Genomic DNA, 23,911 nt, shown 5'->3' with positions numbered 1-23,911 from the left:
GTTCTCTGGAGCTCTGCAGGTTGGTACAAACACATTCTTGGAATTGCAGACTTATCCCACAACATCGGATTAGTGAGCTGGAAAAAGAAGGAAAGCTCCCAGCGATGCCGGCATCCACTGGCATTGTTTGGCGTGTTTTGAGGTTCCTTTGGTAACGGTCGAGAGTCTGGGAATGTTTTCCAATCGAAGATCGACCCACCGAGACCCCCCAGAAATAGACTGCTGATGCGCCCGCTCTTCTAAAAGCATCATATTCTTGACTAGAGGAAACTTTCTCTCCGAAGGCGTCGACAGTTGGTGCAACAGGGCACACTCTTTCCCTTCAACGCTTTTGCCTTGCCAAACTATCGACCGCACAGAGCTAACAGCAACAGTCGGCCGCAGCAAAGTCGTCCGACAGTCGGAATGCAAATATTGCAGCCTCCCATCGCCTCCCACCCCACTTGTCCTCCACTGCTTTTAGTCGCCTCTACAACGCTGGAATCTTGTTTATCGATGTATGTAAATTTTTGCGCGAGATACGACGGCGTCGATCCCCTCTCCCGCGCGCTCCAAATCTCGTCCCTTTCGCCTACAAACATCACCGGCGGCGCCGTCCGGCCCGAGGTTTATGTACGCGTTCAAGGTTAACTTTTCGCGAAACTATCTCGTCTAGCGCGGAGGGCGCGCGGTGGTGGTACCGTGGAGGGTTTCGAGGGGGGTTGTGCAGGTGGCGGGTACACTACTAGTTACTAAACACACAAACACACAGGCGAATACGCTCGTAGTAAGTAGTGTGCGCACTAAACGGATGGTGATCGTAGTGCAACACACAAGCGATAGTTGTGACCAAGTTAGTAGTGCCCAACAGATGACAGATGTGTGAGAGCGTGTGGCTTGATTTGGTACTACCACATCTCACCCCGTACGAACTACCAGCACCAGAGTTGGTGTGTTCCTCTGGGGGGTGTGTTCCAGGAACTGAGTTCCGGGAAGCTTCCAGAACCCGGCGGCTCAGGAAAACGTGCCGTACCGCGCGCAACGAACCAACGATTATCTAACAGGCTGCGGAGCGTCCTCTTCAGTAAACAACGCGCGCGGCGGCGCTAGAAACAGTTTCCGTACACAACAGGGCTCTTTTTCTTGTTCGGTTCTTTCTTATGACTTCATCACCCAGCCCCAAACGGCACAACTGGCCCTAACTGGTCCATACCCGAATTTATGTTCCCACCCTCCCGCTCCGTGACCACCATCATCCATGCACGATTGAGTGCCGCCGACTTCGGACCACGAACGACGGGGACGATGGAAATTTCCTTTCATATTTTGGTACACATTCCTTATCGGCTTTGGCTCCGAACGCGGTCCGCTCCCGTGCTACATTGGACCCTCCTTGCCCTGGGATTCGTTGCTGAAACTGTAGCTCGAAATTTCATCAGCTGTTCTCGGACGAGCGCTATCGCCAAAACAACAACCGGCCGGGTTGTGTGCTGTGCGCCCGTGTGTGCGTCTTATCTGTAAAGTCGTCCACCGACAAGCCAACCAACCAACCGATTGTCCACCAATTCGCCCCGTTCGTTCTCTAGCTCGGGTTTTCGCAAGCATTTGATCTCGGCTACGGATGGGGATTGTCCATGGAATCATTCAAAACAAGCATGTTTCGGCGGAACGAATAGCTCAAACTCCTTTCCCGTGTCATTTTGTTTTCGCACTCGCTCAAAACAGAGCGAAAAACAACCCGCACAAAACGTTGGTGACCGCTTGCAGATTTACGGTGATGATACGATGGTTCGAGTCTAATCGGACCCGGCAATCTTATCAGTAGCCTCCGAGAGCCCCGTCGAAGAATACTAAGATGCTCGCGCGGGCAGAAGAAAACGGTGCTGATTGGGCTATGTTTACCCCGCTATATGACCCGCTGTTTACGAGGTTTTCCTAGGCTAGGAGTAAACAGCGCGCGTAACTCGCCCGACTTGCCTCGCAAGGGGTGGCGTGTGGTCCGCTTCCTTGAACCTGGCCTAGCACAACTTTTTTGTGCCAAGCGCTCTTCACGCTTGAGGGGCCCGTCCGTGTTGGTGCGCCGGGCTTAGCTCATTTGTGGAGCTCGAGGGTACCAAAAGGCACTGAAAGGATGGCATGAGGTAGCTGCGGAGATATCAGGCCACATCTATGAACATGGATGGGCATTTCCCTTTGGAAGCCCAATTTCCTACAACAGAAAACGAATCGGTCAAAGAGCGAAACTTGGAACACTGTTCACATGCAACCTGTGTATGCGTTCTGGTGGACCAGACAACAACACACATTTGGCCCCCGGTGCGTGCACAGCACGTTGACAGTGTTAATTGATAGACGAGTCATAACATGTTTGTCAGCTTCTTATCTCGAACAGTTATTGATGCCGGGGTGTGGGAAAGGCTCTGCAATTAGAGTTGTGTCTTATGAAGCTTTGGGCGAGATTAATACCTATGAATCTTTTATGTAAGAATCATTGAGAGTGAATCACGAATGTTAGGGGATTTATGAATCTTTCGACATGTGAATCCCTCTAGAAATATTCTACCCACGCTACGAAAGCCTGCACGGATATGAAACAATGTTGTTATTAACTTTTTGAAACGGATTTTGACAACCTGCGTCGAGAAAGGCATCGATTTTTTTTATTTTATAACCTTGAAAGAATCAAGATTCATTTGTGATTCATGAATCTTTGAAGATTGATGATTCGCAAAAGATTCACGAGACTCCGTATTGATACAGGAATCTGTTTTCATGAATCTAAATCTGAGTTAGACAACTCTACCTGCAATGCATAAGACTGTGTTGGATTTAAACAAACACATTACTCCTCCACCGACGATCAGATCAGCAGCACCCGCACCGGTAGGTTATCGCCAACTCCGAACGGAGGAGCGAGGGATTACATATTCAAGTGACCCTCCACAACACCCACCCTCCGCCAACGGGGGGGTGGGAAGAAGTTTATGAAGGGCTTTATAGCAAATTCATGCAAGAGACACAAACAACGTCTACCGCAAACATGCCATATACTTCTCGACTCTGGCTCGAAGGCTCGCGAAAACAGCTGTCAGCGCACAGCAATATTACTCAATGCGAGAAAAACAACCATACGTCATGTTCAATGGGACGGCCGCGGACAACAAAACAAACGATGCCAAACCATTATCGCAACGCGTGCTGATCGCGATCACGATCGTGACACCGGCTTGTGTAATGCCTTCCAGAGTCAGCGTTTCGTGCCGCTGATTATAAAAAAGGCTATGAAACTCATCCATACGAGTTCTCGACCGTTTTTAGTGCACTTTTTTACATTACAGTGTGAAAAATGAATGATGCAACTTTCAAAAATTGTACAGTATAATTGCTGATAGAACTTATTGCTCCTTCTTTCAAAACAACAACAGCAGTCTATGAAGTTCCATGTTTGAAATATACTGATGACACGATCTCAAAATATTAAATCGTTAATGTTCCCGCATCGCGCGTTACGAAACCACATTCCCCCAAGGGCCACAATCAACTTGACATGTTTGCCAAACGGCGAGGTTGTTTCTACCACGATCGAGAAAGTCTTGTGTTGACCAGCTGTTGATGTGCGTTCAGGGACACAAGACATTTCTTGTTCAGGAAATTGCTAGACGAGGCGGGCGAGTTCTGCCCCAGAGGACCGCTATTTTTCTGTCCCCACACGCCTTATCACAAAACAGCTGATTTTGCGTGCACACTCGGAAGCTCTAAAGCCGAACGCATGGGTGGCAAGAAGGGAAATAGGGGAGAGAGGGTGTGATGTTAGCGTACGAGTTAGCACCGCGGTCCACTTCCTGCCAGACCGGCGTAAGTGTCGTAAAGCCGTAGCGTCATAAATGTGTATTTATAGACCAACAACCTCTGGCAGCGGATTATTTAACGTAGAATTTAAGCCGAAAGGTGAACGTGGAAAAATGAAAGAATCCTTTGCGAAAAAGTTAAAGACAAATCTAGTAGAAATTTTTACTCTAACATTAAATACATCAAAGAACAAGTGAACTTATTGAATATTTATGAAGATAAATACATAAATTAAATGCACTTTTTTCTTAAAAGTTGTAAGTATAAATGAGTTTCAACAACTAAACTAAACTGAAGCTAACATATTCGGATTTAATAACATTAAATACATCATAGAACAAGAGAACTCATTGAATATTTATGAAGATAATTAATTAAGTGCACTCTTTTTCATCAAAGTTGTAAGTATAAATGTGTTTCAACAACAAAAATAAACTGAAGCTAACATATTCGGATTTCTCTATTGACAATCAACTGATCAATTGAGAAAATAATATTTTATGTCCCATAAAATTCACAACAACGCAACAGCAAAATATTGAATTTGCGTCACCGCTACGCGAATCGTAGCGCTGAAGTGGTTCGTCAAATATTGACCAATTCACTCACGCACGTTAGCGTTACTCATCGCCCATCAAAACCACCGGGAAAACATGTGCTCACTGGAGCAAACGGTGGTGCTAATCGGGTAGCATATGCATGTAACATTATTTGCATACCGTTCAATCGAGCGCCACATCAATCCGCTCCCAATCAAACTGCTTCATTGTTGTTCGCGTGTGCAACAATTTCCGCTGAAACGGAGCAAACACAAAATCGGAACGAGTGGAACCTAGAATAGCGTCCCTTGCATGATACAAACTGTTCAATTTTGTTGCATTACAACGACCCTTCTTTGTCGCTGGCCGGTTGGGTGGAGCCTGCCCTTACGATAACTTTCGCAATAAAGAACAGTTAGGGGAACTGATTTGACTTTTTCCTTGGGATAATGTTGGACGCGACAAAAAAAAACCCTCACCATCCTTGGCACAGTAACAAAATGGTAAAACGACACAAAACGACAATTGAACAGCGTCGGTCGGAATCGGAAAATGGAATATAAATTGTCCGTTTGATGAAAACGGCTGCAACTGTGTGTTGTGCATTTCATGACAAAAAGGATACTTCGCTACAGGATGGATGGGTGGGGGGGGGAGGTTGCCTTTGGGAAATGGTCGCGAAATTAATGCAACCATCACCGCCGGGTTTGACCGCTGACCCATCGACGGTAATTTCATTGGCGCCCGGAAATTGTTCCGGACTTCCAGCCGTTGCGGCGGCCGACGGGACTTGAGACGCACGAAATGGGGTACACTCTCTTTCGTCCAGCTTTTCGCAGCTCGCACCGTAATGACGATGGATGGAAATGATGTGCCGCAGTTTTTTTTTTAAACTGCGGGCTGCAATGAAAATTGAGCATCCTTAAAGGATTTTTATCGTTGCGAGTATGGGACGACGGTTTATTTTTCACTTCTCATTTGGCTTTTGTTTCTTTTCGGGGGGCCCATCAATATCACGCAAGCAATTTCCGCTGATTTACCGACCCGACCCGAAGGTTTATCCGATTATGCGCGCGTATAAGTGATTAATCCACGATTTCGACATTCATTATGATAAGTGTTGCAGTTGCAGTGTGCATCGTTGAAGAGGGGAGGGTGAAAATATTCGAAGTTTGGACTCGGAATTTGAATAATGCAACCCCTTGTTCCTCCCGAGACAAGGGGAGCACACAAACCGTTGTTCGGAACAATTTGCATGAGGTTAATTTGAATGGACATAATTTTTCACATTAATGTGTATAGGGATTGAACGGGGCGAGTCTCATTCGAAAGCCCGAAATCGTTTAATGACATTTGCTCTTCCGGTTGTTGGCGAATCCATTAAACGATAAACTTTTATCAATGGTCGCAAACGTCACACAAAGAGAATGCATTAAAAAATAAAATAAAGTTTATACATGACAGGGAAACAATCTAACGATTAAAGCCCTCAAGCTAAATGGTATTTCTTAAACATTCGATCAATCATCAACATCAGCATAATGTGTTCGTCCTTGCAAGCTGGTAAAACGCGTTCATTGCACTCGGAAAAATTAACCCAACCATTGCACTCGCCCGCTGAACCGGAAATTACGAAAGAATCCAACCAACCGGAAGTCTATCACCGAAGGGACACCGCTGACTTTGCTGGCAGGAGCACGCCAACTCATATCGTCCTCCTATGACCGAATCGTGGCAACATTGTATTTGCAGCTCATCGAGGGACCATCGAACACCGGTTGCATCACTCCCGAGCTGTGCCTCCGTGGAGGCCACACTTTGTCTCGCCCAGAGTCTCGTCCGTCGATACGCGGAAAAAGTTAGCCTCACCCGGGCGCATCGGGCAGACGTTCGATGGACATCGACATCGACGGGTGGCGCATACATATTTCATCAGCATTCGATTTTATTACAACCGCTAGACAGTTCTGGGTGGCTTACCCGAACGTCTGCAATCTGCAGAGTGTGCTACGGAAAGGAGGTACACACTCCGTCCGATCGATCCGGAGGGAGACGGACATCCCGTTTTGCATAATCCTGCGGCAGCACACTCGCTCGTCAGAATGTGCTAATGTGCATGGAAATTAATCATAAAATAAAGCAATCCATCGCCAGGCTTCGGTTCATAGGACATCACGAACGGATGTTGGGTGTCCAGGAGAGTAAATTATTTGTTTCGATCCACCAGACGGGAAACTAGAAGTTTGTTAATCTGAAACAACTACAATAATTCAGGAGAGGTTTGATAAGCGGAAAAAATCATATACGATTTAAATAAAATGTTGAGAAAAGATACAATTTCTTTGCTCATCCAGAAAAAGGGGCACGAGGGAATTATCTAATCAACAGTTTCAGTATCGATTACTTCGGACAAACCTCACTAACTTTGAACCATATGAACGTCTAACAAATTAAAATTTCATTTTCTCTTCTGTCAATGACCTTCTCATAGACAACGAATTAAGCGCACATTTAGAGTCTCGCAGCACACTTTACTGCGAATAAAAAACGGGTGCGGGAGTACGAACATAGTTGCATCAATTTACCCTTTTGATGGCAAACCACTCCATGGACGCCAATTGGGGCGAAACACTAAACGATTGCGTATGCGCCTCTGTTTCGGGCGATGAAATATTTCGATACAATGTTGCACCGCGCGGAGGAAAAGCGTCCTGTGGGTGGGTGGGTGTGTGGGCAGGCAAACCGAACGATTCGAAAATTGTCATTAGCCGGCAAAAATTTCCCCGTTTGATTTGCTCATCAAACATTCAAACCGTAATCAACCATCAACCCGTCAGTCATTCAGCCCAGTCAGTCAATCCAGTCAGACAGACGTTCGCTTAGCCCAAAATGGCCTTGCATTCGGGTCCGGCTAGAAGGAGGTATGTCTTACATTTCAAACCATCGGCTATTAAGTTGTAGCGGGCCGTTAACTTTCCCTTTGGCCGAAGAAACTGCTGCGAGGTTTCCGAGTCCCGTGTGGCTTTCTTCTGTTTTGAGCTTTTTGTATTTGTTAGATGGAAACATCGAGCCTTCTGGGGAATGTTTATGAGCAGTGAATGTTGCGCTTTTCTTCCGTAATCCTCGACAAATTTATTTAACTTATCCCCGCACAAACACACACACCATCCATTTAGGAGTTTCTTTCTTTTCGGCGTGTACGCGCTGCGGTTCCGTTCGGGCATCGTCGCCATCGGTGCCGAACGGTGTTCCCGGCAGAGGACCCGGGCGCCATTTTCACCGTGCCGGTGGAGCGATAAAAATTAAACCATAAACTTTTTTACTACCACCACACGATCGCCAGCCCGAGCGAGCCCGTAGCCCAAAAGGTGGTGGAAAATGTTGCATTTTGTGTCTTTCCGAAAGTCGAAAAGCCATCCCGAACGACGGGGCAGGGACTACGAGGCCTACGCGAGGTTTATATGTTGGGTGAGTTTTGTTTTTCTTCAGCACTGGGGCTCAAATTTTCACACAAAAACTTTTCCGCCCTTACCCCGCTTAGCGGAGGAACGCCAGCGACAGGGAAACGGCTGTAGTTTTCGACCATTCGCTCCCCTTGACAGTAGGAGGAGGGGAGGTGGGAAATTGGGGAAGTTTTCCGGCGAGAACATGCTCTGACCTTCGGCCTGCGAAAACAACGGCTTTTACAAAACGCAAAAGTTTGCACATTTTACGATCGAAATTCCGAGGGTCGTTCTGCCACTCCAGCGTTTGCTTCGACGAAAGAAAAGCCGGTCTTATGGCGAGAAAAGTGGAAAAGACATGTGTGAGGGGAAGGAAAGGAAATGAGAGCCTGTATAACTGGTATCAAACGAATCGAAGCACCGGAAGTCTCCGGGATCCGGAACCGTGGGGAATGAACCAAAAGAAGAAGAAAAAACAAACCACTCCACCGAAAGCGCGCACAGAGTTCACATATATATGTATTGAGCCGCATCGTGGTGGCGTGCGCCAGTAGTATGGGGAAATTTAATTAACTTTTGGTTAAGTCCTTGACCATCTCGGCCCACCCATCCCGGCTGTTTCCTGCACATCTGTTCGGATTCCCGGCGGGACAATCGATAGAGTGTTGGGCCGCTGGAAAATGCCCGCGTGGTTTCTGTGTAAGGCAAATTTTCTTTTTGAGGTTTCCTTCTTTTTGTAATTATCGGCATCGAGACCTCACCTAACGCGACTCACAACCGAACAGCGGTTGGGTAGGAAAATTAAAACAACCGACTGGAAAAGGGAGAAAAATTGAATCAATTAAGCATGAATCAAAGCATCGTCGAATGACTGCTTGGAACGATAATAGGAGAGAAGAGAAAAAAAAAACAGAACGAACGGCGAAGTAAACAACCATCTCTTTTAATTATTCAACAGCAAATGTTCATTTAACATCGTTTTCCCACATTCTTTCAACATTCATGGCACATTGTGTCTTCGGCGAGAGGAAGCGTTCGTCCAAAGTGAACCGAAGAAAAAAAAACACAGGAAAACGAATACCAAAAACAAAAAAACGACCCGTAACGACAGGAAACGTGTGAAGATCAAAGCGAACCGGTTGTTTGTAGTGAAAAGACAAAGAGAGAAAAAAAAATGCAATTTCGTGACTAAGCCCCCCCCCCCCCCCCCTCGCTTGCCACGCGATTCGGAGCCGGATAGAAAATCCGGCAGGGATATGCTCCTTCGGCCGTCGGTCCGCCGTGGCTCGAAACAGCCGAAGGGATGTAATTGATATTAATTGAATAATTTAGTGCCGCCACGTTGTCATTCCACCCAACGAATCGGTGGAAACAGTTTACTTTACGAAGAAAAAAAATTTTAGGATACGGAAAATCAAGCACAGACTAAATCGATACTCGTTAGAGGGTGTACAATGTGTGAAAATTTGCAAATAAAAATTAATGTTTGGAATTTACATTTAAAAAAATTTACCTATTTTTAATTTACGTTTTGTTTATTGAGTAGTAAAAACTAATGGATAATGGAATTTAAACTGAATAAGACACTTTTAACACGTTTTCAAGCAAATCTTCAAAGGACCGACACTCGATGGAGGCGCCAGGTCATTGGAAACATTTTTTGAAAATTGGACAATCTTAGTACTTGGTTGGATTCGTCTTTTCTTTAAATCACATTCAAAGGTACGGATTAGACAGTCCAGGACGTATATTGTGTCAAGGACTGCGCGCAAAGGGAACATTACTCCGTACGCTAACGATGATGCCGCTCGTATATTACCCAGCGGCATCTGTCCGTTCGTTCAACTTCACGAGCACCACACGGGGGTTCAACCACGGAAATCATCAAACCACACCGTAATCATCTCGTTTACCTCATCCCGGCACCTTAAGCGACGGGACACGCCAACAAGGTGAGTCAACGCAGAACGGCATCACGCTTCCACTGCGGGGTTTTATCGTCACGGTACCCGGAATATTGAGTCTATTTTTGGACCTGAACCAACCGAACGGTCCTTGTCCTTCCCACCCCGCCCCCCTTCGGGGTGGAAAATTCGTTCGACAAATTGACGACTTTCCATCCAAAACCAGCGCCCGCCCCGAGCAACAGCCAAGGAGCGTGAGCGTTCTTCACAGCAAACGGAATCTCCACGATGCTGAGGGGGAGGGGTGGGGGTGCTCTTGTGTGTGTTATCGCGTGGAAAACGATAAAGCAAACAATCCGATTCCCAGTAGCAATTCCCTCCATCCGTCGTCTTCCCGGCGAACCGCTCTATTTCGGACGGAAAAAAACGAGTTAGGAGAGGACGTGCCAAATCGAAAAATATGCACGATGCCCTGGGCTCGTTTGTTTGGCTCTTGCGCGGAGGAATGTGTTTACGATATAATACACCGAAAATACCAATAACAGTACGATTTCTTCCCGCAACGAGAGAGGGAGAGAGAGAGGAAGATGAGAGTTGCGAGTGTGTGTGTGTGTGTGTGTGTGGCAAAAAGAAAACCAACCAACCAACAATCGTTGCGCGTACACACAGCAGTTCGACCTCTGGCAGTCGTAAGACGAAGATGGAAGTACGGTTTTGGTTGTACGATTTGCTGGGGCTGGGGAGAGTTTTCGGGAATTCCCCCCGCCAGTTTCCCATTCCTCCAACCCTTCCCCCCCAACCCGCGGACAACGAGGAGCACACAACATTCCAATCTACACACATCGGCGACCAAGTCGGCGCATGCACACAATGGGTCCGATTCGCCAAACGATCGGTCGTGTGTTGGGCCAACAACCATCGACCAACAACGTCGCGCTGTGCTGTGTGAAGCCAAAGCCATCGTTCGCCATCATCATCCCCTATATCTCTAATGCCGGCGGAGAAATGTGAATGAACGAGCGGACGCATGCGCCGTTCGCGAGTCGCTACGAGCTACGGCGGAATTTTACGATATCGCAAACTACCACCCCCTCCCTGCCACCCTTCCGACCACTCTCACCCATCCAACCAACCACCCCCAGGCCGTAGTACACACACCCGATTGCATAGTAGTCGCTCTCGAACTCGCGACTCTCGCATCTCAGCCTGCATCTCAACGCGGCACGTTTCTGCTCGCGCGGGAGCGAATGCCTTTCTCAGCGCCATACGACACCCCATCCACCCCATCCACCCGCCGCCTCCTCATCTCATCCACAGCAGCATCATCAATGAACTTTGACGCCGCGGTACTCACCGCCGATGAAGGAGCTCACCCGGTCGACGCTGCTAAGATGCTCACCGCGGAGCGTGGTTTCGGCAGGACTCGAAATGGTAGTATAAACGGAAAGTAAGGAAAGGGGGAAGGAGTGGGAGGGGGCGGAAACATACTACAAACGAAATGAGCGCCGTTTTACGATACACTACGAAAGGATGCCCCGTGCGTCAGAGCGCAATGTGTGTTGTGTTTTTCTTAGCGTAAAAGCGCGTCCCGCCGCTTTCCCAAAGGCCGCTATCCCTTGGACGACCCCTCTCCCCAACCACCTTCAACGAACGAGAGAAGGAAAACGGGTTTTCCCGAAGCTTTTTTCTCTCTCGTGCTCTTGAAGACAGCGCCATTCGGTCGTGGACTGACTGGCTCTCGAATGTCTTACGAACGACGTCTACGATAGTGTAGTGTTTTTTTTTCCTCTTTTCTGTGCACCTTTTTCTTCCTTCACGCAGCAAATGGTGGCCAAGAATGTGAAGTTCAGCGTTTCCTAGACGAACACACAGTAGCGTAAACGCGTTGTTTCGCTTTTCGATTTACATCACATCACCGATCATCGACACCATTCGGATATGAATGCCTTCTTTCGTTAAGACACCTTTTGCATCCTGTCTCTCTTCCTCTCTATTAATCATTATGCTGTAATGTCTAATGGTTGCCTACTCTCGCCCATGTTTCAAAGTAAAACACCCCACAGTCGGCGAACCGTGAATCATTTGTCAAATTGTGGTACTTTTACCCCCCAAAAACTCAAGCAAAACTAGGATTGATTTTCGAACATCTCGCAAATGAGCCGCGGTCGTTGTTGCGCCAAAAAGGAAAAAAAATGGTGCCAAATTCATGCCAGTTAGTTCTATTAATATCTTCGCCAAATCGGCGTTCGATCACTTAACTCACGTACCGCGCCTCATTCCACTTTTCACGCACAACCGTTTTCGCGTAGCGGAGACTAGGTTTTTTTCCTTTTCCCAAACAGCACCGATTTGGTTTTGCAAGGGAAAAGGGGAAAACATGCTGCGTGCGAATCAATATCGAGCGTCGTCGTCAGCGGGTCCGTGAATGGCATGCCTATATTTTCGGGCCAAAGTGATACTTTTTCACAGAAAGAATACTCGTAAATTTATTGACGAATGATGGATGAATTGTCGCCCAGTGAAAATGAAACAAATTGAATGAATAATCTATCTCCTGTCAAAGTAGATCATATTTTATCATCTTTGCCTTGTCTAGGAAATAGTAAAAAATTTAAATTAAAATCTACCAAGCCGATGTTATTGAATAATCATAAAAGGACAAAAGCTACTCTCGTTAACTAATTTTACAAAATGAAACCTTCGCATTACATAAAAAGCTAAAACTCGTAAAAATGCAGTCCGATTTGAACACCCCCCCATTAGGCAAGAAAATGACAGACCGAAAAAGAAGAAGAACCAAGAAAGTGACAGTGCCCACCCATTAATTTCAACTATATTGCAATGCGGATTATGGAACCAGCAACATTAATAGCAAATCACCGAAGGCACAAAACCGGGCAGGGTCGGGGGGTTCGGGTCGACCGCCCCCTACAGCGGAGTATGATTTGGACCTTTCATTACCGACGGCACAACAACCCTTTCGGTAGTGTCCCATACCCTGCTCCCCCATTCACCCCCATCACCTCAACAGAAGCGGTCACATCGGTCGTTCGGTTTTTCGGGCGCCCTTGGAGTGTCCTTCCTCCGTGGACCAGCAAAAAAAAAACCCTGTACGTACGGCCGAAGGACGAAGAAAAAGTGCAAAACACTTGCCGAATCCATGACGTACCGGAGAGGAGTTTCAAAGGCATTTTCCCCAAAATGGCAACGTTGTAAAACAAAGACCATAATCATTTACGGTACCGGAGCGACGTTTAATCCGAAAATCCCTGCACTTCAAGCGAACAATGGCCATGGAAAAACAAAACTATCAATACACGGCACGATCGGGGCAAACATTCTCCCCAGCCGCATAAAGAAAAGGGCAGTGAAATTAAAGAAAGCTGAAAGAATTCACTTAACCTTTAACCTGTCAGCGATGGCTCGTAAAAAATATACGATACAATTCGTTCCACCACCACCGGCTCCGATGCATGCAGCAATACACTTTGGCGGGGAGGGGGAGGGGAACTGATGAACTGGGCCGGGGGATTGTCGACGGCGCGAGAAAAGACCCGCTTAACCATCTCTTAACCTGCCTCCTTGCCCGTTCTGAAGAGATGGTGGTTCCTCAAGACGGTGCTTATTTTTATGGGTACACCTTCTCGGCCGTAAAAGGGGAAAATAAATCATAATTAAAGCCAGTTTCCGTTGCTCGTAGATGAAGAATGTGTGCAACTCAGCATCAGCCAGCCATGGGGAGGGGGGGAAAAACGGGGGAAAAACCGGGACCTCTTCGCCGAAGATTCTTCTGCGGAAAGCCCAACAAACACCCAACACTCCGAGTGAAACGATGGCACCTTAAGCCTTCAGCCTCTGCCGGTACACGCCGATGATGCTAGAGGGTGATGGTGGTGACGTTGGGACACTTTCCAAGTCGCACACAAATCTTAATTACGACCATACTCGCTTTCCCGGGGGGGGCACAAACGTCACGACAAGACGGCCGGCGAAAGAGTTACGGACCGGGGCCGGGTTTGAGGGCAAAGCGCCAGCACAAGGACACGCAAGGACACTGGCGTGGGCGCTCTCGGGGTGGGTGGTGGGGTTCGAAATGGGGAAGCAAACTTTGACCCTCCACCCTTTCCATTTTGGGGTGCTTTTGGGGAAGAAGTCTCTTCTCGGATCAAACCCCGTTTGACTTTTCTTCCCCCTCCCTCCCTCCGGAAGTGGACGCTGCTGGGGGAGGGGGGTTGGTCAATTTGGCACCCTTGTCTCTTCGGAGCCACCCACAGCCAGCCGGTACTTCAACTCGCCCGTTGTAATAATCTAAAAGTATGACCAAGTCGTCGCATACCCATGGTCTGTTTCGGACGTTTGCTTTAATTGCAGCAAATCAGCAAAACCCCCGGGTGCGGGGTGATATCTGCAGGGCTCTCCGTTCAGGCTTGCCACTCTCTCCTACACACACACACACACACACGCAAACGATGGACGACTAGAACGGAGCCGTCGACGACGACGACGGTCAGTTTCCTCTTGGGTTAAATGCAATGCGATTTTCCGCTGAATGTCAAACACACAAGGCCGGATGCTGAGCGAGGCTTTCGGTGGTCATCACTCCCATCATCCCTGCCTCCCCCCGGTACTAGGAACTACTCAAAAGCAGCACAAAATGTTCACGCTTCCGTGCAGCAGCCATGAAGTTCGGCAGGACAGCAGCCATTAGCAACAATTACGCCAAGATGAATTTTGTTTATTGAAGCGACCGAAGAGTTGGGTTACGATGATGGGCCCCCGGGGGATGGGGGTGGGTTGAGCCCTGTTGGGTCGGATCGTGGGAGGCTTTTTTTATTTCTCGTGGAAACGAGCATAATTTTTGAGACACACTGGACACAAACGAAGTTAGTTTGGCCGGCGGTTTGCGAGCGTTTGCGTCCGCGCGGAGGGAGGGGGAGGATAACGGTGGAGTGGAAAACTTTTCCGATGCCCAACCAGCGGAAAATGTTTTGCGAAGCTAGGACGGCCACGTGCCGGTGCCAGCAACCAGTCAGTCAGGCCTTTGCCAAGTAATCAATTATTCGAAGAAATCTAGTCCTTCGGAAGCCACTGGGGAAGGGGCAATATCGTTTCCGAGAAAGGAGAACATGCAGAAGATGGTAATACTTTTCAGTTGCGAAAACCGTTGATCGAAGCTGGAGGATAACAAATTAATTTCGCAGAAATAGCAATCGCAAAGATCGAGGGTTTTTATGTTTACATCCAATTTATGCATGACGAAAAACGGGAAAATCTATTATTTGATAATAAAAACAAGTGGAGTATTATAAATCCCAACTCGTGGCATTTAATTCGGGCCTTTAAGTAGTGAAAACGTTATGTACCATAAACTTTGAGAGGCTATGAAGCCTCATTTTCATCGCGGTTTCTTGGCCAGCAAACCCCTTTTCTAAAGGGTATCGCAATTGCTAATTGAAAAGTAAGTTTAAACCCAAAAGTAAAAAAGAAAAGTATGTTGCTAATTGAAAAGTAAGTTCAGGGTCCTCCAATCGGACAGTTCTGATCTGATAAAAAATAAACAAATTGTAATTCTTTTTTTCAAAAATCAATAAACTGCTACTGGTTGGTTGTATTTATTTTATGCATTATGCCGTTCGTCGCCTGCATCCCCTTCCTAATGAAATGAACAAACACGCGGTTAGTTTATTAATTTTAACCACCAACGGACAATTTAACCACCAACTCTCAACAAGCGAATGGATGCAATCGAAAAAGTGACAAGCAAAACCACATAAAAACCCCCAACAAACTCGTTCAATGTCACCGAAATGGTTTTCCTCGGTACCGCTTCTCATAAACTGATCGGACAAGTAGGAGCATTCGTGAACAAAACAACAAATTGACCCCCCTAACAAGCCAACGAACCATCGACCATACAAACGCTAAAGTCTAATCACTTTTTGCAGCGAATGGCACAAAACCGTTGGCCCAGTAAATATCGGCTGCAGCAAAATTAGCGGACGCTGTGGAACGAAACAGGCGAACGGAAAGGACAAAATAAAAGGCTAAATGGGTGACTTGTCCGAGATTCGCGTTAGTTTGCGCAGCTGGGAAATTAACTCTTCGGTCGGTATATTATTTTTAATGTCTTTTAATCGTCCACGCGGGTGGGTGGTGGCGGAAGTGGGACGGGCGAGGACGGGCCAAAATGGGCCCCCCATTAAATTTACTCCTCGCGCGGCGCGCCAACATTAACACACGCCCCATTGCAGGCTTTAAAAAATAACTGCAAATGATTGCGCGAGTAATATCTATTTCTTCCAATTCAGCTCAATTCACGCGCGCCACACACACACACACACATTTGCGATACTTTTATGTTTTGTTTTCTTGTTTCCTCTGTCTATATGTTTAGGGGAGCAACACAAACCGTGGCCAATACTTTCCGCATTTGCTTTTGGCTGGACTTCAGCGAGTAATTGACACTCTCCTTCACCCCGCGCGTAGTTGGAAACGTTTTGGGGTTGGAGTTTCGGTTTGTTTGTTATTGTTGTCGTTCCTCTCTTCTCTCTCTCCTCTTCTCTCTTTTCCAATTGATCCCCCCACGGCGCTTGCGTGTGAAATGAACCATTTGATCGTGACGTGTTTGGTTGGTGTAAGCGAATCTTGGGAAAAGTGCTTGTTTGGCGGCGCATTCGGACGAGATCCGATGGCGCTGCTGACACGGATGATTTGCTCGTTTCCGTTTTCGTCAGCTCATTCGATTGTTTTTAGCGGCGATTTCTTCACATAGGCTTAAATTTTCCTACTATTTAGTGTCACGCGAAAAGGCTTGACCATTGGACAGTGACTACCCGGTTTTTGTCAAATGGTTTGCCGACTGCCAAACATTTATTTTTAACATCGTTGTAAAACGTGCTGTAATCAATCCTAATTAATCGGGGCTGGTTAATTTTCGAGCTTAAACCCTCAGTCACGACATGAGCTGGTGTACAAACTGGGTCGTCATCTGTCGCACAAACCAATCCATGAGTAAAAGATAGGGGATTAGTTTTGCTCAATTTTTTTTTTTGGTTCCAAATAGACTTCTAAACATCCAACCATGTCTTATAGATTAAGCAAATTAGTAAAGCGCAAGTTCCAACCGAACGGTCGTAACCGGAAATTCGTCCTGTTTTGCTGAACGCCCTCCATCAAAATACACCAATTATCACCCGCTGAAAAGCTGGTAATAAAGTGATTTCCAAACGGCGCAAAACACGTCCCAATTCGCCGTCATTTGATAGTCACGCAGGCTGCTTCCTAAGCAGGCTCCTGAGGTGAGGGGAGGATGTTTAGGTGGCCCACCCGGCGTGGCGTGGAAGAAAAGAAGCGCTGTTCTATTAACATAAACTTCAAAATTACATCCGTTTCGCAGCGGAGCGCACACGGGCCACACCTTTTGGCCACCGTGAAAGGGAGGGGGAAGGGGAGGGCGGGGGGGGGAGTGTTCTCGGTGGAGCAGCGAAAATTCCTATCAAAACCCCGGGCCGGTGCTTTATTAAAAATACAATTCATGCGCCCTCCCCAGATTATATCCGTCCAAATTGTATTCCCAAGCACGTGCCATAAAAATGCCGGCTCAAAAAGTTACGCCAAAAAGTACAACCTGACCTGAGGGAGGGAGGGACACCAGACCGACCAGACAGCATAATATATAGCGACCGTGGCCGGCACGGGGAAATGGAGGGGGGGCCGTGCCTTATGCTTTCCTTCGCGTACTACGACGAAACGTTGCAGTATCGTAAAACTGAAGCAAATTCGAAGGAGCAGCGGGCAAACAAAACAACAGCGCACCCTAAGAGGAAGAAGAAACACAAGGAGACACATAAAAGGCCTCCGCCCCGGAAAGCCCTTACCAACACCGGGGGATTATTCGATGTGGGCCCGCGAGGAACCGCGTGTCCGCGTACGTAGTGTATGTAGGGTGAGCGTTTTGGCCGCTGCCGAAAGCATAACCTTACTTTTCGGCACCCGCCGCCGGTGCAAAGCAGGCGAACAACGCGCGAAGAGAGAGGAGTACGGGACGGCGGAAGGGAAAACGAAAAAGTAAAACCGGTGCAACTCGCTACTTACTTAGCTCCATCTCGTGCTCCTGTATCAGGTCGTCCTCCTGCTCCAGGTCGCCGTCCGACTCGGTGCCCGAGTCATGGCCGTCAATCTGCGGGGAAAAAAGGAGACAGAAAGGCAGAGAAAAAGCATTACTTATGGTCCACCGGTCCGTTGCTCTTACTGCAGTACGTCCGCTAGCGCGATGGGGGATGGCTTCGTTCGTTTCAAGGCTCCTCCCTGGGATATCCTTGGATGCCGGCCAGAAGCGTTTTAATCATGGACAATGGCACATTTTTCGTGCAAACTATTTCTGTGAGGCAGGAGCTTTCGTTTACTTTTTTTACCAACCAGGTTCATTCTCTCAACTTGTCAATATTTTTATACAACCTAAAGCAAATTCCGAATTATGTAATATTTATAAGAACATTAAAGCGTTCAATTGATCTACCTTTCAAGTGAACCCTTTTCGATGTTTAAAGTAGGGATCATTGCTTAGTCGGACTACTCCATCTAGATCCGGCTTTATGGTGGACACGGATGAACACAACGCACTCGTCGCTAATACCTTTGTCAAAGAAACAAAACCCGCGATCTTTCGAAGTGAAAAACGACAACCGACCGAAGCACGAAACGTCCATCCACCAAGAAGAAGATCGGCCTAATCGAATAATTCCATAATTCATTCTTGGTTGGCGAAATTCCCAATCCTTCCTCGGCCTGTGCCGTTGTGCAAGCTACAACCTTCTCCTAGCCCTGCGAAGACTTTCTTCTTCAGGTCAGAAGAACACGCCGGTAGGAAGCAGGCAAACTTTCCACCGCAAGCAAAGGGAGACCCCGTTCGACGAACCGCGTTCGTCCATTTGCAGATGAGCAAATTTGGTATCCGGCCGGGGGAGGGTGGAGGGTCCCGCGGGGCAACCGATTACACATTCCTGCTAAGTGTTTGACTATCATTCCCCGATGCGGTGCGGAATACATTATATTACTCGTATATTTATATTTCATTTTGGGAGCCACAGTTTATTTACTCCCTCGGCCTCGGGCCGGCATTCGGCATGGCGATCGGTTGTGTCGTTGCTTTCGTAGTCCACCACCACCACCACCACCACCACCGTCCTGACTACCGAGGCGCAAAAAGCCGGGGAATCTCTTGCAAGAACCAGTTCCCGGTCGATTCTTTCCTCTCGCCAGCAGATTATCCTCTTCTTGGCGCACTCTTCTGATGCTTGCCTCTTTTATTCTTCGCCGTTCTCCTTCGCGTAACTGGCGCGTAACAACGATTTCGTTTGCGCAAGCCAACCGAGGCACGAAGGAACACGTTCGCTTTTGTTTCCTCCTCCAACCGCGTTAGCGTTTTCACCTAATTCTCTCCGTTCCTTTCCGCGGTTCTGTCTTCTGGACCGGGTTGGGCTGGGCCGGGCCGGCCAAGCTATCTCGTCCTCCCATCGACGGTGGTTGACTTCTATTTCACCTTCCTTTCGCTCGTGACTTGAGCGTTGCCCGGCCGCTCGGCTCTGTGATTCGGAGGTTGTAATTTGCACTTCGCAATTGCTTCGTACCGCTCAGCATAGCCCAGCCGCGACACGACCTTTTCGGAGCCCAGCGTCTAGGGTGCCAATCGTGCGGTGGCGCTAGTACAGCATCAGCACTTTCCGGGCATGCTACAACAAAACTTTGGCATGCTTTTATTCGCGCCCGCTTGACAGCTTATTGTTTGTGGTCCATTACTTCATAGGCCAGGGGGTGTTTGGGGTGTAGGGCAAAGGTCTCTCCGTCAAGACGACAACCCTTCCACTCGCATCCAAAAGCTAGCGACCCGTCATCTGTTCGTGTTCCTTCACTTCCCGGCATTCTCCCTTCGCTTCCTTACTCCTGCTTTTCCCTCTTCTTCTCGGACGGTCCCATTGCAGTCGTGATAGTATTTGCGTCAACCACCCTTCCCCTACCCCCCCTTTCCCCTTGACCACGTCACAGGGTAGCGATTGTAAACGCGAATGACGTCCGTCGGATTGAGCACGCAGACAGAACGGAAAACTAATAGAACCGATGACAGAGTGTTCGTAGACACACGTTGAAAAGCGTTACTATAAACCGTTCCGTTTCCGCGAGTTGCCTACACACGTTCGACTAGAATGCGACACCTTGTTGTTCATGCCCGTTTTCTTACCTCGGAATCACAATATAGATGAACGATTGTTGTTGATGATGGTTCGTAGTTAGGTTGACAAGAGGCCCAATGGACCAGACAATTGTCTTTTATAAAATTTACTACCATGTAAAGCTCATTGTGTAACGCATTATATCATTTAACACGTTCCGTACCGCGTTACCCAAATATGGGTGACAGCAGTTCTAGTTCTAAAAAGTTTTTGACCCATAAATAAATGAAAATGCAACATAAACATTATTGTAATATTTTATATAAATTTTTGGGAAGCTAAATTTTTGCTTGGCTTTCGAAAACAATCGGTTTAACAAATATTATAAACAAATTGTAATTTGAAAAATTGTACTAAAACTGTGCTAAAACGCTTGGTACGTTGACACGTTGACTGCACACCTTTTTAGTACAATCTTTTTAACAAAATTTGTTTATAACATTTGTCAAACAGATGGCTTTTGAAAGCCAAGCAAAGACTTAGCTTCCCGAAGAACTTGTTTTTAATATTACTATAGTTTTAATTTATTTATGGTCTAAAACTTTTTAGAACTAATCACTGATGTCATCCACTTTTGGGTGACGTGGCAGTCAACGTATTAAAAACTGAAACTGAAAGACAAATTCGTACTAGAGTCAAAGAAACGAAACATTGAGCCTAAGTAAAGTTCAAAATGTATCTACTATAACCATATTTATACCAAATCGAACGTTATAGAGGATATTTTTAAATATTAGGATACAAAGAAAAAAAAAATCAGGTTGTCGTATTTAAAAATTCTGATGTCATAATATACATCGAGCGATGCAATATAATGATAAAAAGATGAATTGTTTGATTCGAAGCTACATTGGATTGACCATTTTACTGTTATAAGCTTACTTTTAACTGTTTATAATACATTTTTTCTCACGTAGCCCTTCGCTTGCTCCCTACCCTTACATTCGCCCAACATAAAGAAACATTTCAGGGGAACCCTTTTGATCTCTCACACACGTCGTCCCTGACGAAACGAAACCATAAAACCGTCTAGCTAGTAAACCGGTACCAGAGGTCCAGCTTACAATTGTACGAGCGTTTTTGGGAATGTTTATCACATTGCCCATTATGGAGATTTTAGGGCGTTGGGCACGCGGAGGGGCGGAGTACGCAACTCTCGACGACATAATGAATTCCACGAGCATGCAGTTGTTGCACTTGGCGAAACCGGTCCGACCGAAGGTAGCAAGCAGTCCGTTGTCCAAAAATCAGTTGCAGCATTCCTTCAACCGGACCGGATAACGAAGCAGAAAGGCCGAACAACAGTTAAATGTGTGTATCCTTTAAAAACTACGAAGGAAAAAAAACATGAAATAAACAAAGAAATTAAATAAAACGGTAAATCGTTATTAACGCACCGCGTTAGCCTTCCCAACACCGACTGGTTTTCTGTTAAGCGATTCCATTACCGATGGATCGTTGCCCAGAAAACGTTGAATTTGCGATCCCAACTCGACACTTAACATGACACTTTTGGCCACTCGAGGGAATGCACTCCCAACTCCCGCAGTTTGCATTCGAAAAAGCTTTAATGTAACGGACCGGTTTGACATGCGCATTGTACCATACACCCCCGTTCACTAACGAGGAGGGGGGTGGGGGAGGTCAAGGTTAATGGGCTTCTTCCTGCCAACTTCCTGCTGACTTTCCCTCCATTGGGTCACATTTTCCACACAGGTTACAACCCCCGGGGAACGTTTACACCAAGTACTCACATAAACCCCCAACGAGAGCGCAGAAAACAATAGCGTTCGATCCGTTATGCTCCTCCCCACGGGGGAGGCAGGGAGAGTCTCATACGCACTTTCCTAACCAACCCAACCCCCATCAACCTCCCCCCTTCGTTGCGCGGAAAAATCGGTCATTTTTCTCGACCAAAACACCGTGACGGCATTCGTGCACCGGCCGATGGTGAGTCGCTGATTTTCGCCACAATTTATCCATTTTCCGTTTTCTTCTTGTTCTGCATCGGTTTACTTGCAAACCAGACACTGAGAACAAACACACCACCGGCTTTCGATGGGTCATGTAAATGAACAACAATGGACACGGGTGGGTGTGGCTAGGCCTATTGTACGGAAGATTCGGTGTTCTTTCTTTTTTACATGTTTGCTCCCATTACATCGCTCACATCTTCCGCGAGCTTGGGACCTGCACCACATACACACACGCACACCGGCTGTTTGAATCATACGATGCGTGGTTCAGTTTCCCTGCGGGGTGGGGGAGCATAGTGCCAGTGAGCAACCATACTTCTCCCCGAGGTCGATGGATCGTGTATTATAGTCATTTGATCGGAATGCCACGTCTTCGAGCCCCTTCGAGCTGAATGTCTTCCTCAATCTCCGTGCCCGTTGCTCTGTAATCATTCTTTTGTTGTGTGTCGGGTCAATCTCTTGCAAGCCCTCATCTAACGATCAACGCTCACGCAAATCGCGGCCACACAAACGCACACACACAACATACGACGCCATATACCAGGAAGCGGTAGAAGGTGGCCAACCCACCGAAAAGCTAATTATGCTGCCTCCCAACAATGGGATGATGTTGTTTTTGCGGTAAGTACGAACGAAGTAAGATACATCATATTTTCCATAACAACAGCTGAAATTCAAACCATGGTGGAAATTTTGCGACTAAAAGGTCAAGTTGGCACTAAAAAACGAGTTTTCACGAAAGATAAATGAATTAATGTTCTCAAGTTCCTTTTAGACTTTCAAATTTTAATTTTGATTTTAATTTTAACGCCTTCACAGTCCTGCCAAGTTGAGAAATTGGCTCAAAAAATTGTCACACTGTTTTTTTTTACATTTCTGTATAGTTTTTGGTCTAGAACCGAAGAAAAAAATTAAATTTTTCAATTGTCGTTGGGATTTTATTGATTAAATAAAATCCGAGCCAGGCTCGGGCAAAAATGTCAAGGGGTTAAACAATGATTATTTTTTACACACATTTCAAACTATATTATTTAATTTTTTAATTATTTTTCATTTTAAATATTTAGTTTCATAAGTTTAGTTTACATCTTGTTCAGACACTAAAGTTCGATTTATGGTCGTCAAATCTATGTTTAGAATTCTTTTTTTTCTATTTATGAACCGCTTATTGCGTAAACATACAACCTACTCCCCCATAACGCATATTAGATTACTGTTCGTTCTATTTTACAGAGTACATTTACACTTGATTGACGATTAACGAAACGGTTGCATTTGCTTCACGTTTCTCCAAAAAAAAAACCCTCCGTTTTTTGCTTCAACCGTCGATCATTCATTATTTTCGCCATCCAATTCCAAGCCCCAGAAAGTGTTTTCCATAAATGGAGCGAACATTGTGTGTGCATGTTCACTTTCATGTCCGTTTCGCCGATCGCAACCAAGCATAACTCGGTGCATTCGTTTTTCCTCCATTGAAGGACACCTTCCAACGGTGGATTGGGAAAACAACATCAGAAAAAAGAAAACCGAGCGCCTTTTCTATATGTATATTGTTATTTTATCTTCTTTCCATGGAAAATGGTAACAACGGGACGAAGGAGGAACGACGCCACAACGGAACGCGATGATTCCGCTATAGTGTGCGCACGTCAATTGAATTGCATTCACAATTGCATTATTACACAATGCAGTTCCCTCCCGTACTGCAGTCCATCTCTCGCTCGGGTAGGACCATTTTCTTCTAGCCCGTTTTGCCAATGTGTATCACCTCTAATGATGATGTATCACGCACTTCGCTGTTTTCCCCTTCGCGGCCGGCGAAGAATGCAACCACGGTGTGTGTGTGTGTGTGTTGCAAGCGAGTGAAGGATGCACCAAGAATGTACCGACCATACTAATCAATGCACACATCGCAACCAAGAGAACCCCCACTCCCCCCTTTCGGGTCCCCTCTCACCCTCCCACAGATACTCTAACGACGTGTCTGCGCTT

General features: G+C 46.7%; 1 protein-coding gene across 3 annotated transcripts in view; it reads right to left on the bottom strand.

Annotated features, from left to right (window-relative positions):
- The window catches only part of LOC131267591 (uncharacterized), a 56,510-nt gene that overhangs the window by 14,987 nt on the left and 17,612 nt on the right, over positions 1 to 23,911 (bottom strand). For 2 of the 3 annotated variants that reach the window (XM_058270504.1, XM_058270503.1), the window contains exon 3: positions 17,809 to 17,893. The exons of the other annotated variant lie outside the window; for it this stretch is intronic. In XM_058270504.1, coding sequence (XP_058126487.1) covers positions 17,809 to 17,893 — 85 coding nt within the window. The remainder of the gene's footprint in view (positions 1 to 17,808; positions 17,894 to 23,911) is intronic. 3 annotated transcript variants of the gene reach the window in all.

The sequence above is a fragment of the Anopheles coustani genome, chromosome 2 (assembly GCF_943734705.1).
Source record: "Anopheles coustani chromosome 2, idAnoCousDA_361_x.2, whole genome shotgun sequence".
Lineage (NCBI taxonomy): Eukaryota > Metazoa > Arthropoda > Insecta > Diptera > Culicidae > Anopheles > Anopheles coustani.
The sequence above is the reverse complement of the archived record's forward strand: the minus strand, read 5'-3'. Positions and strand labels throughout refer to the sequence as shown.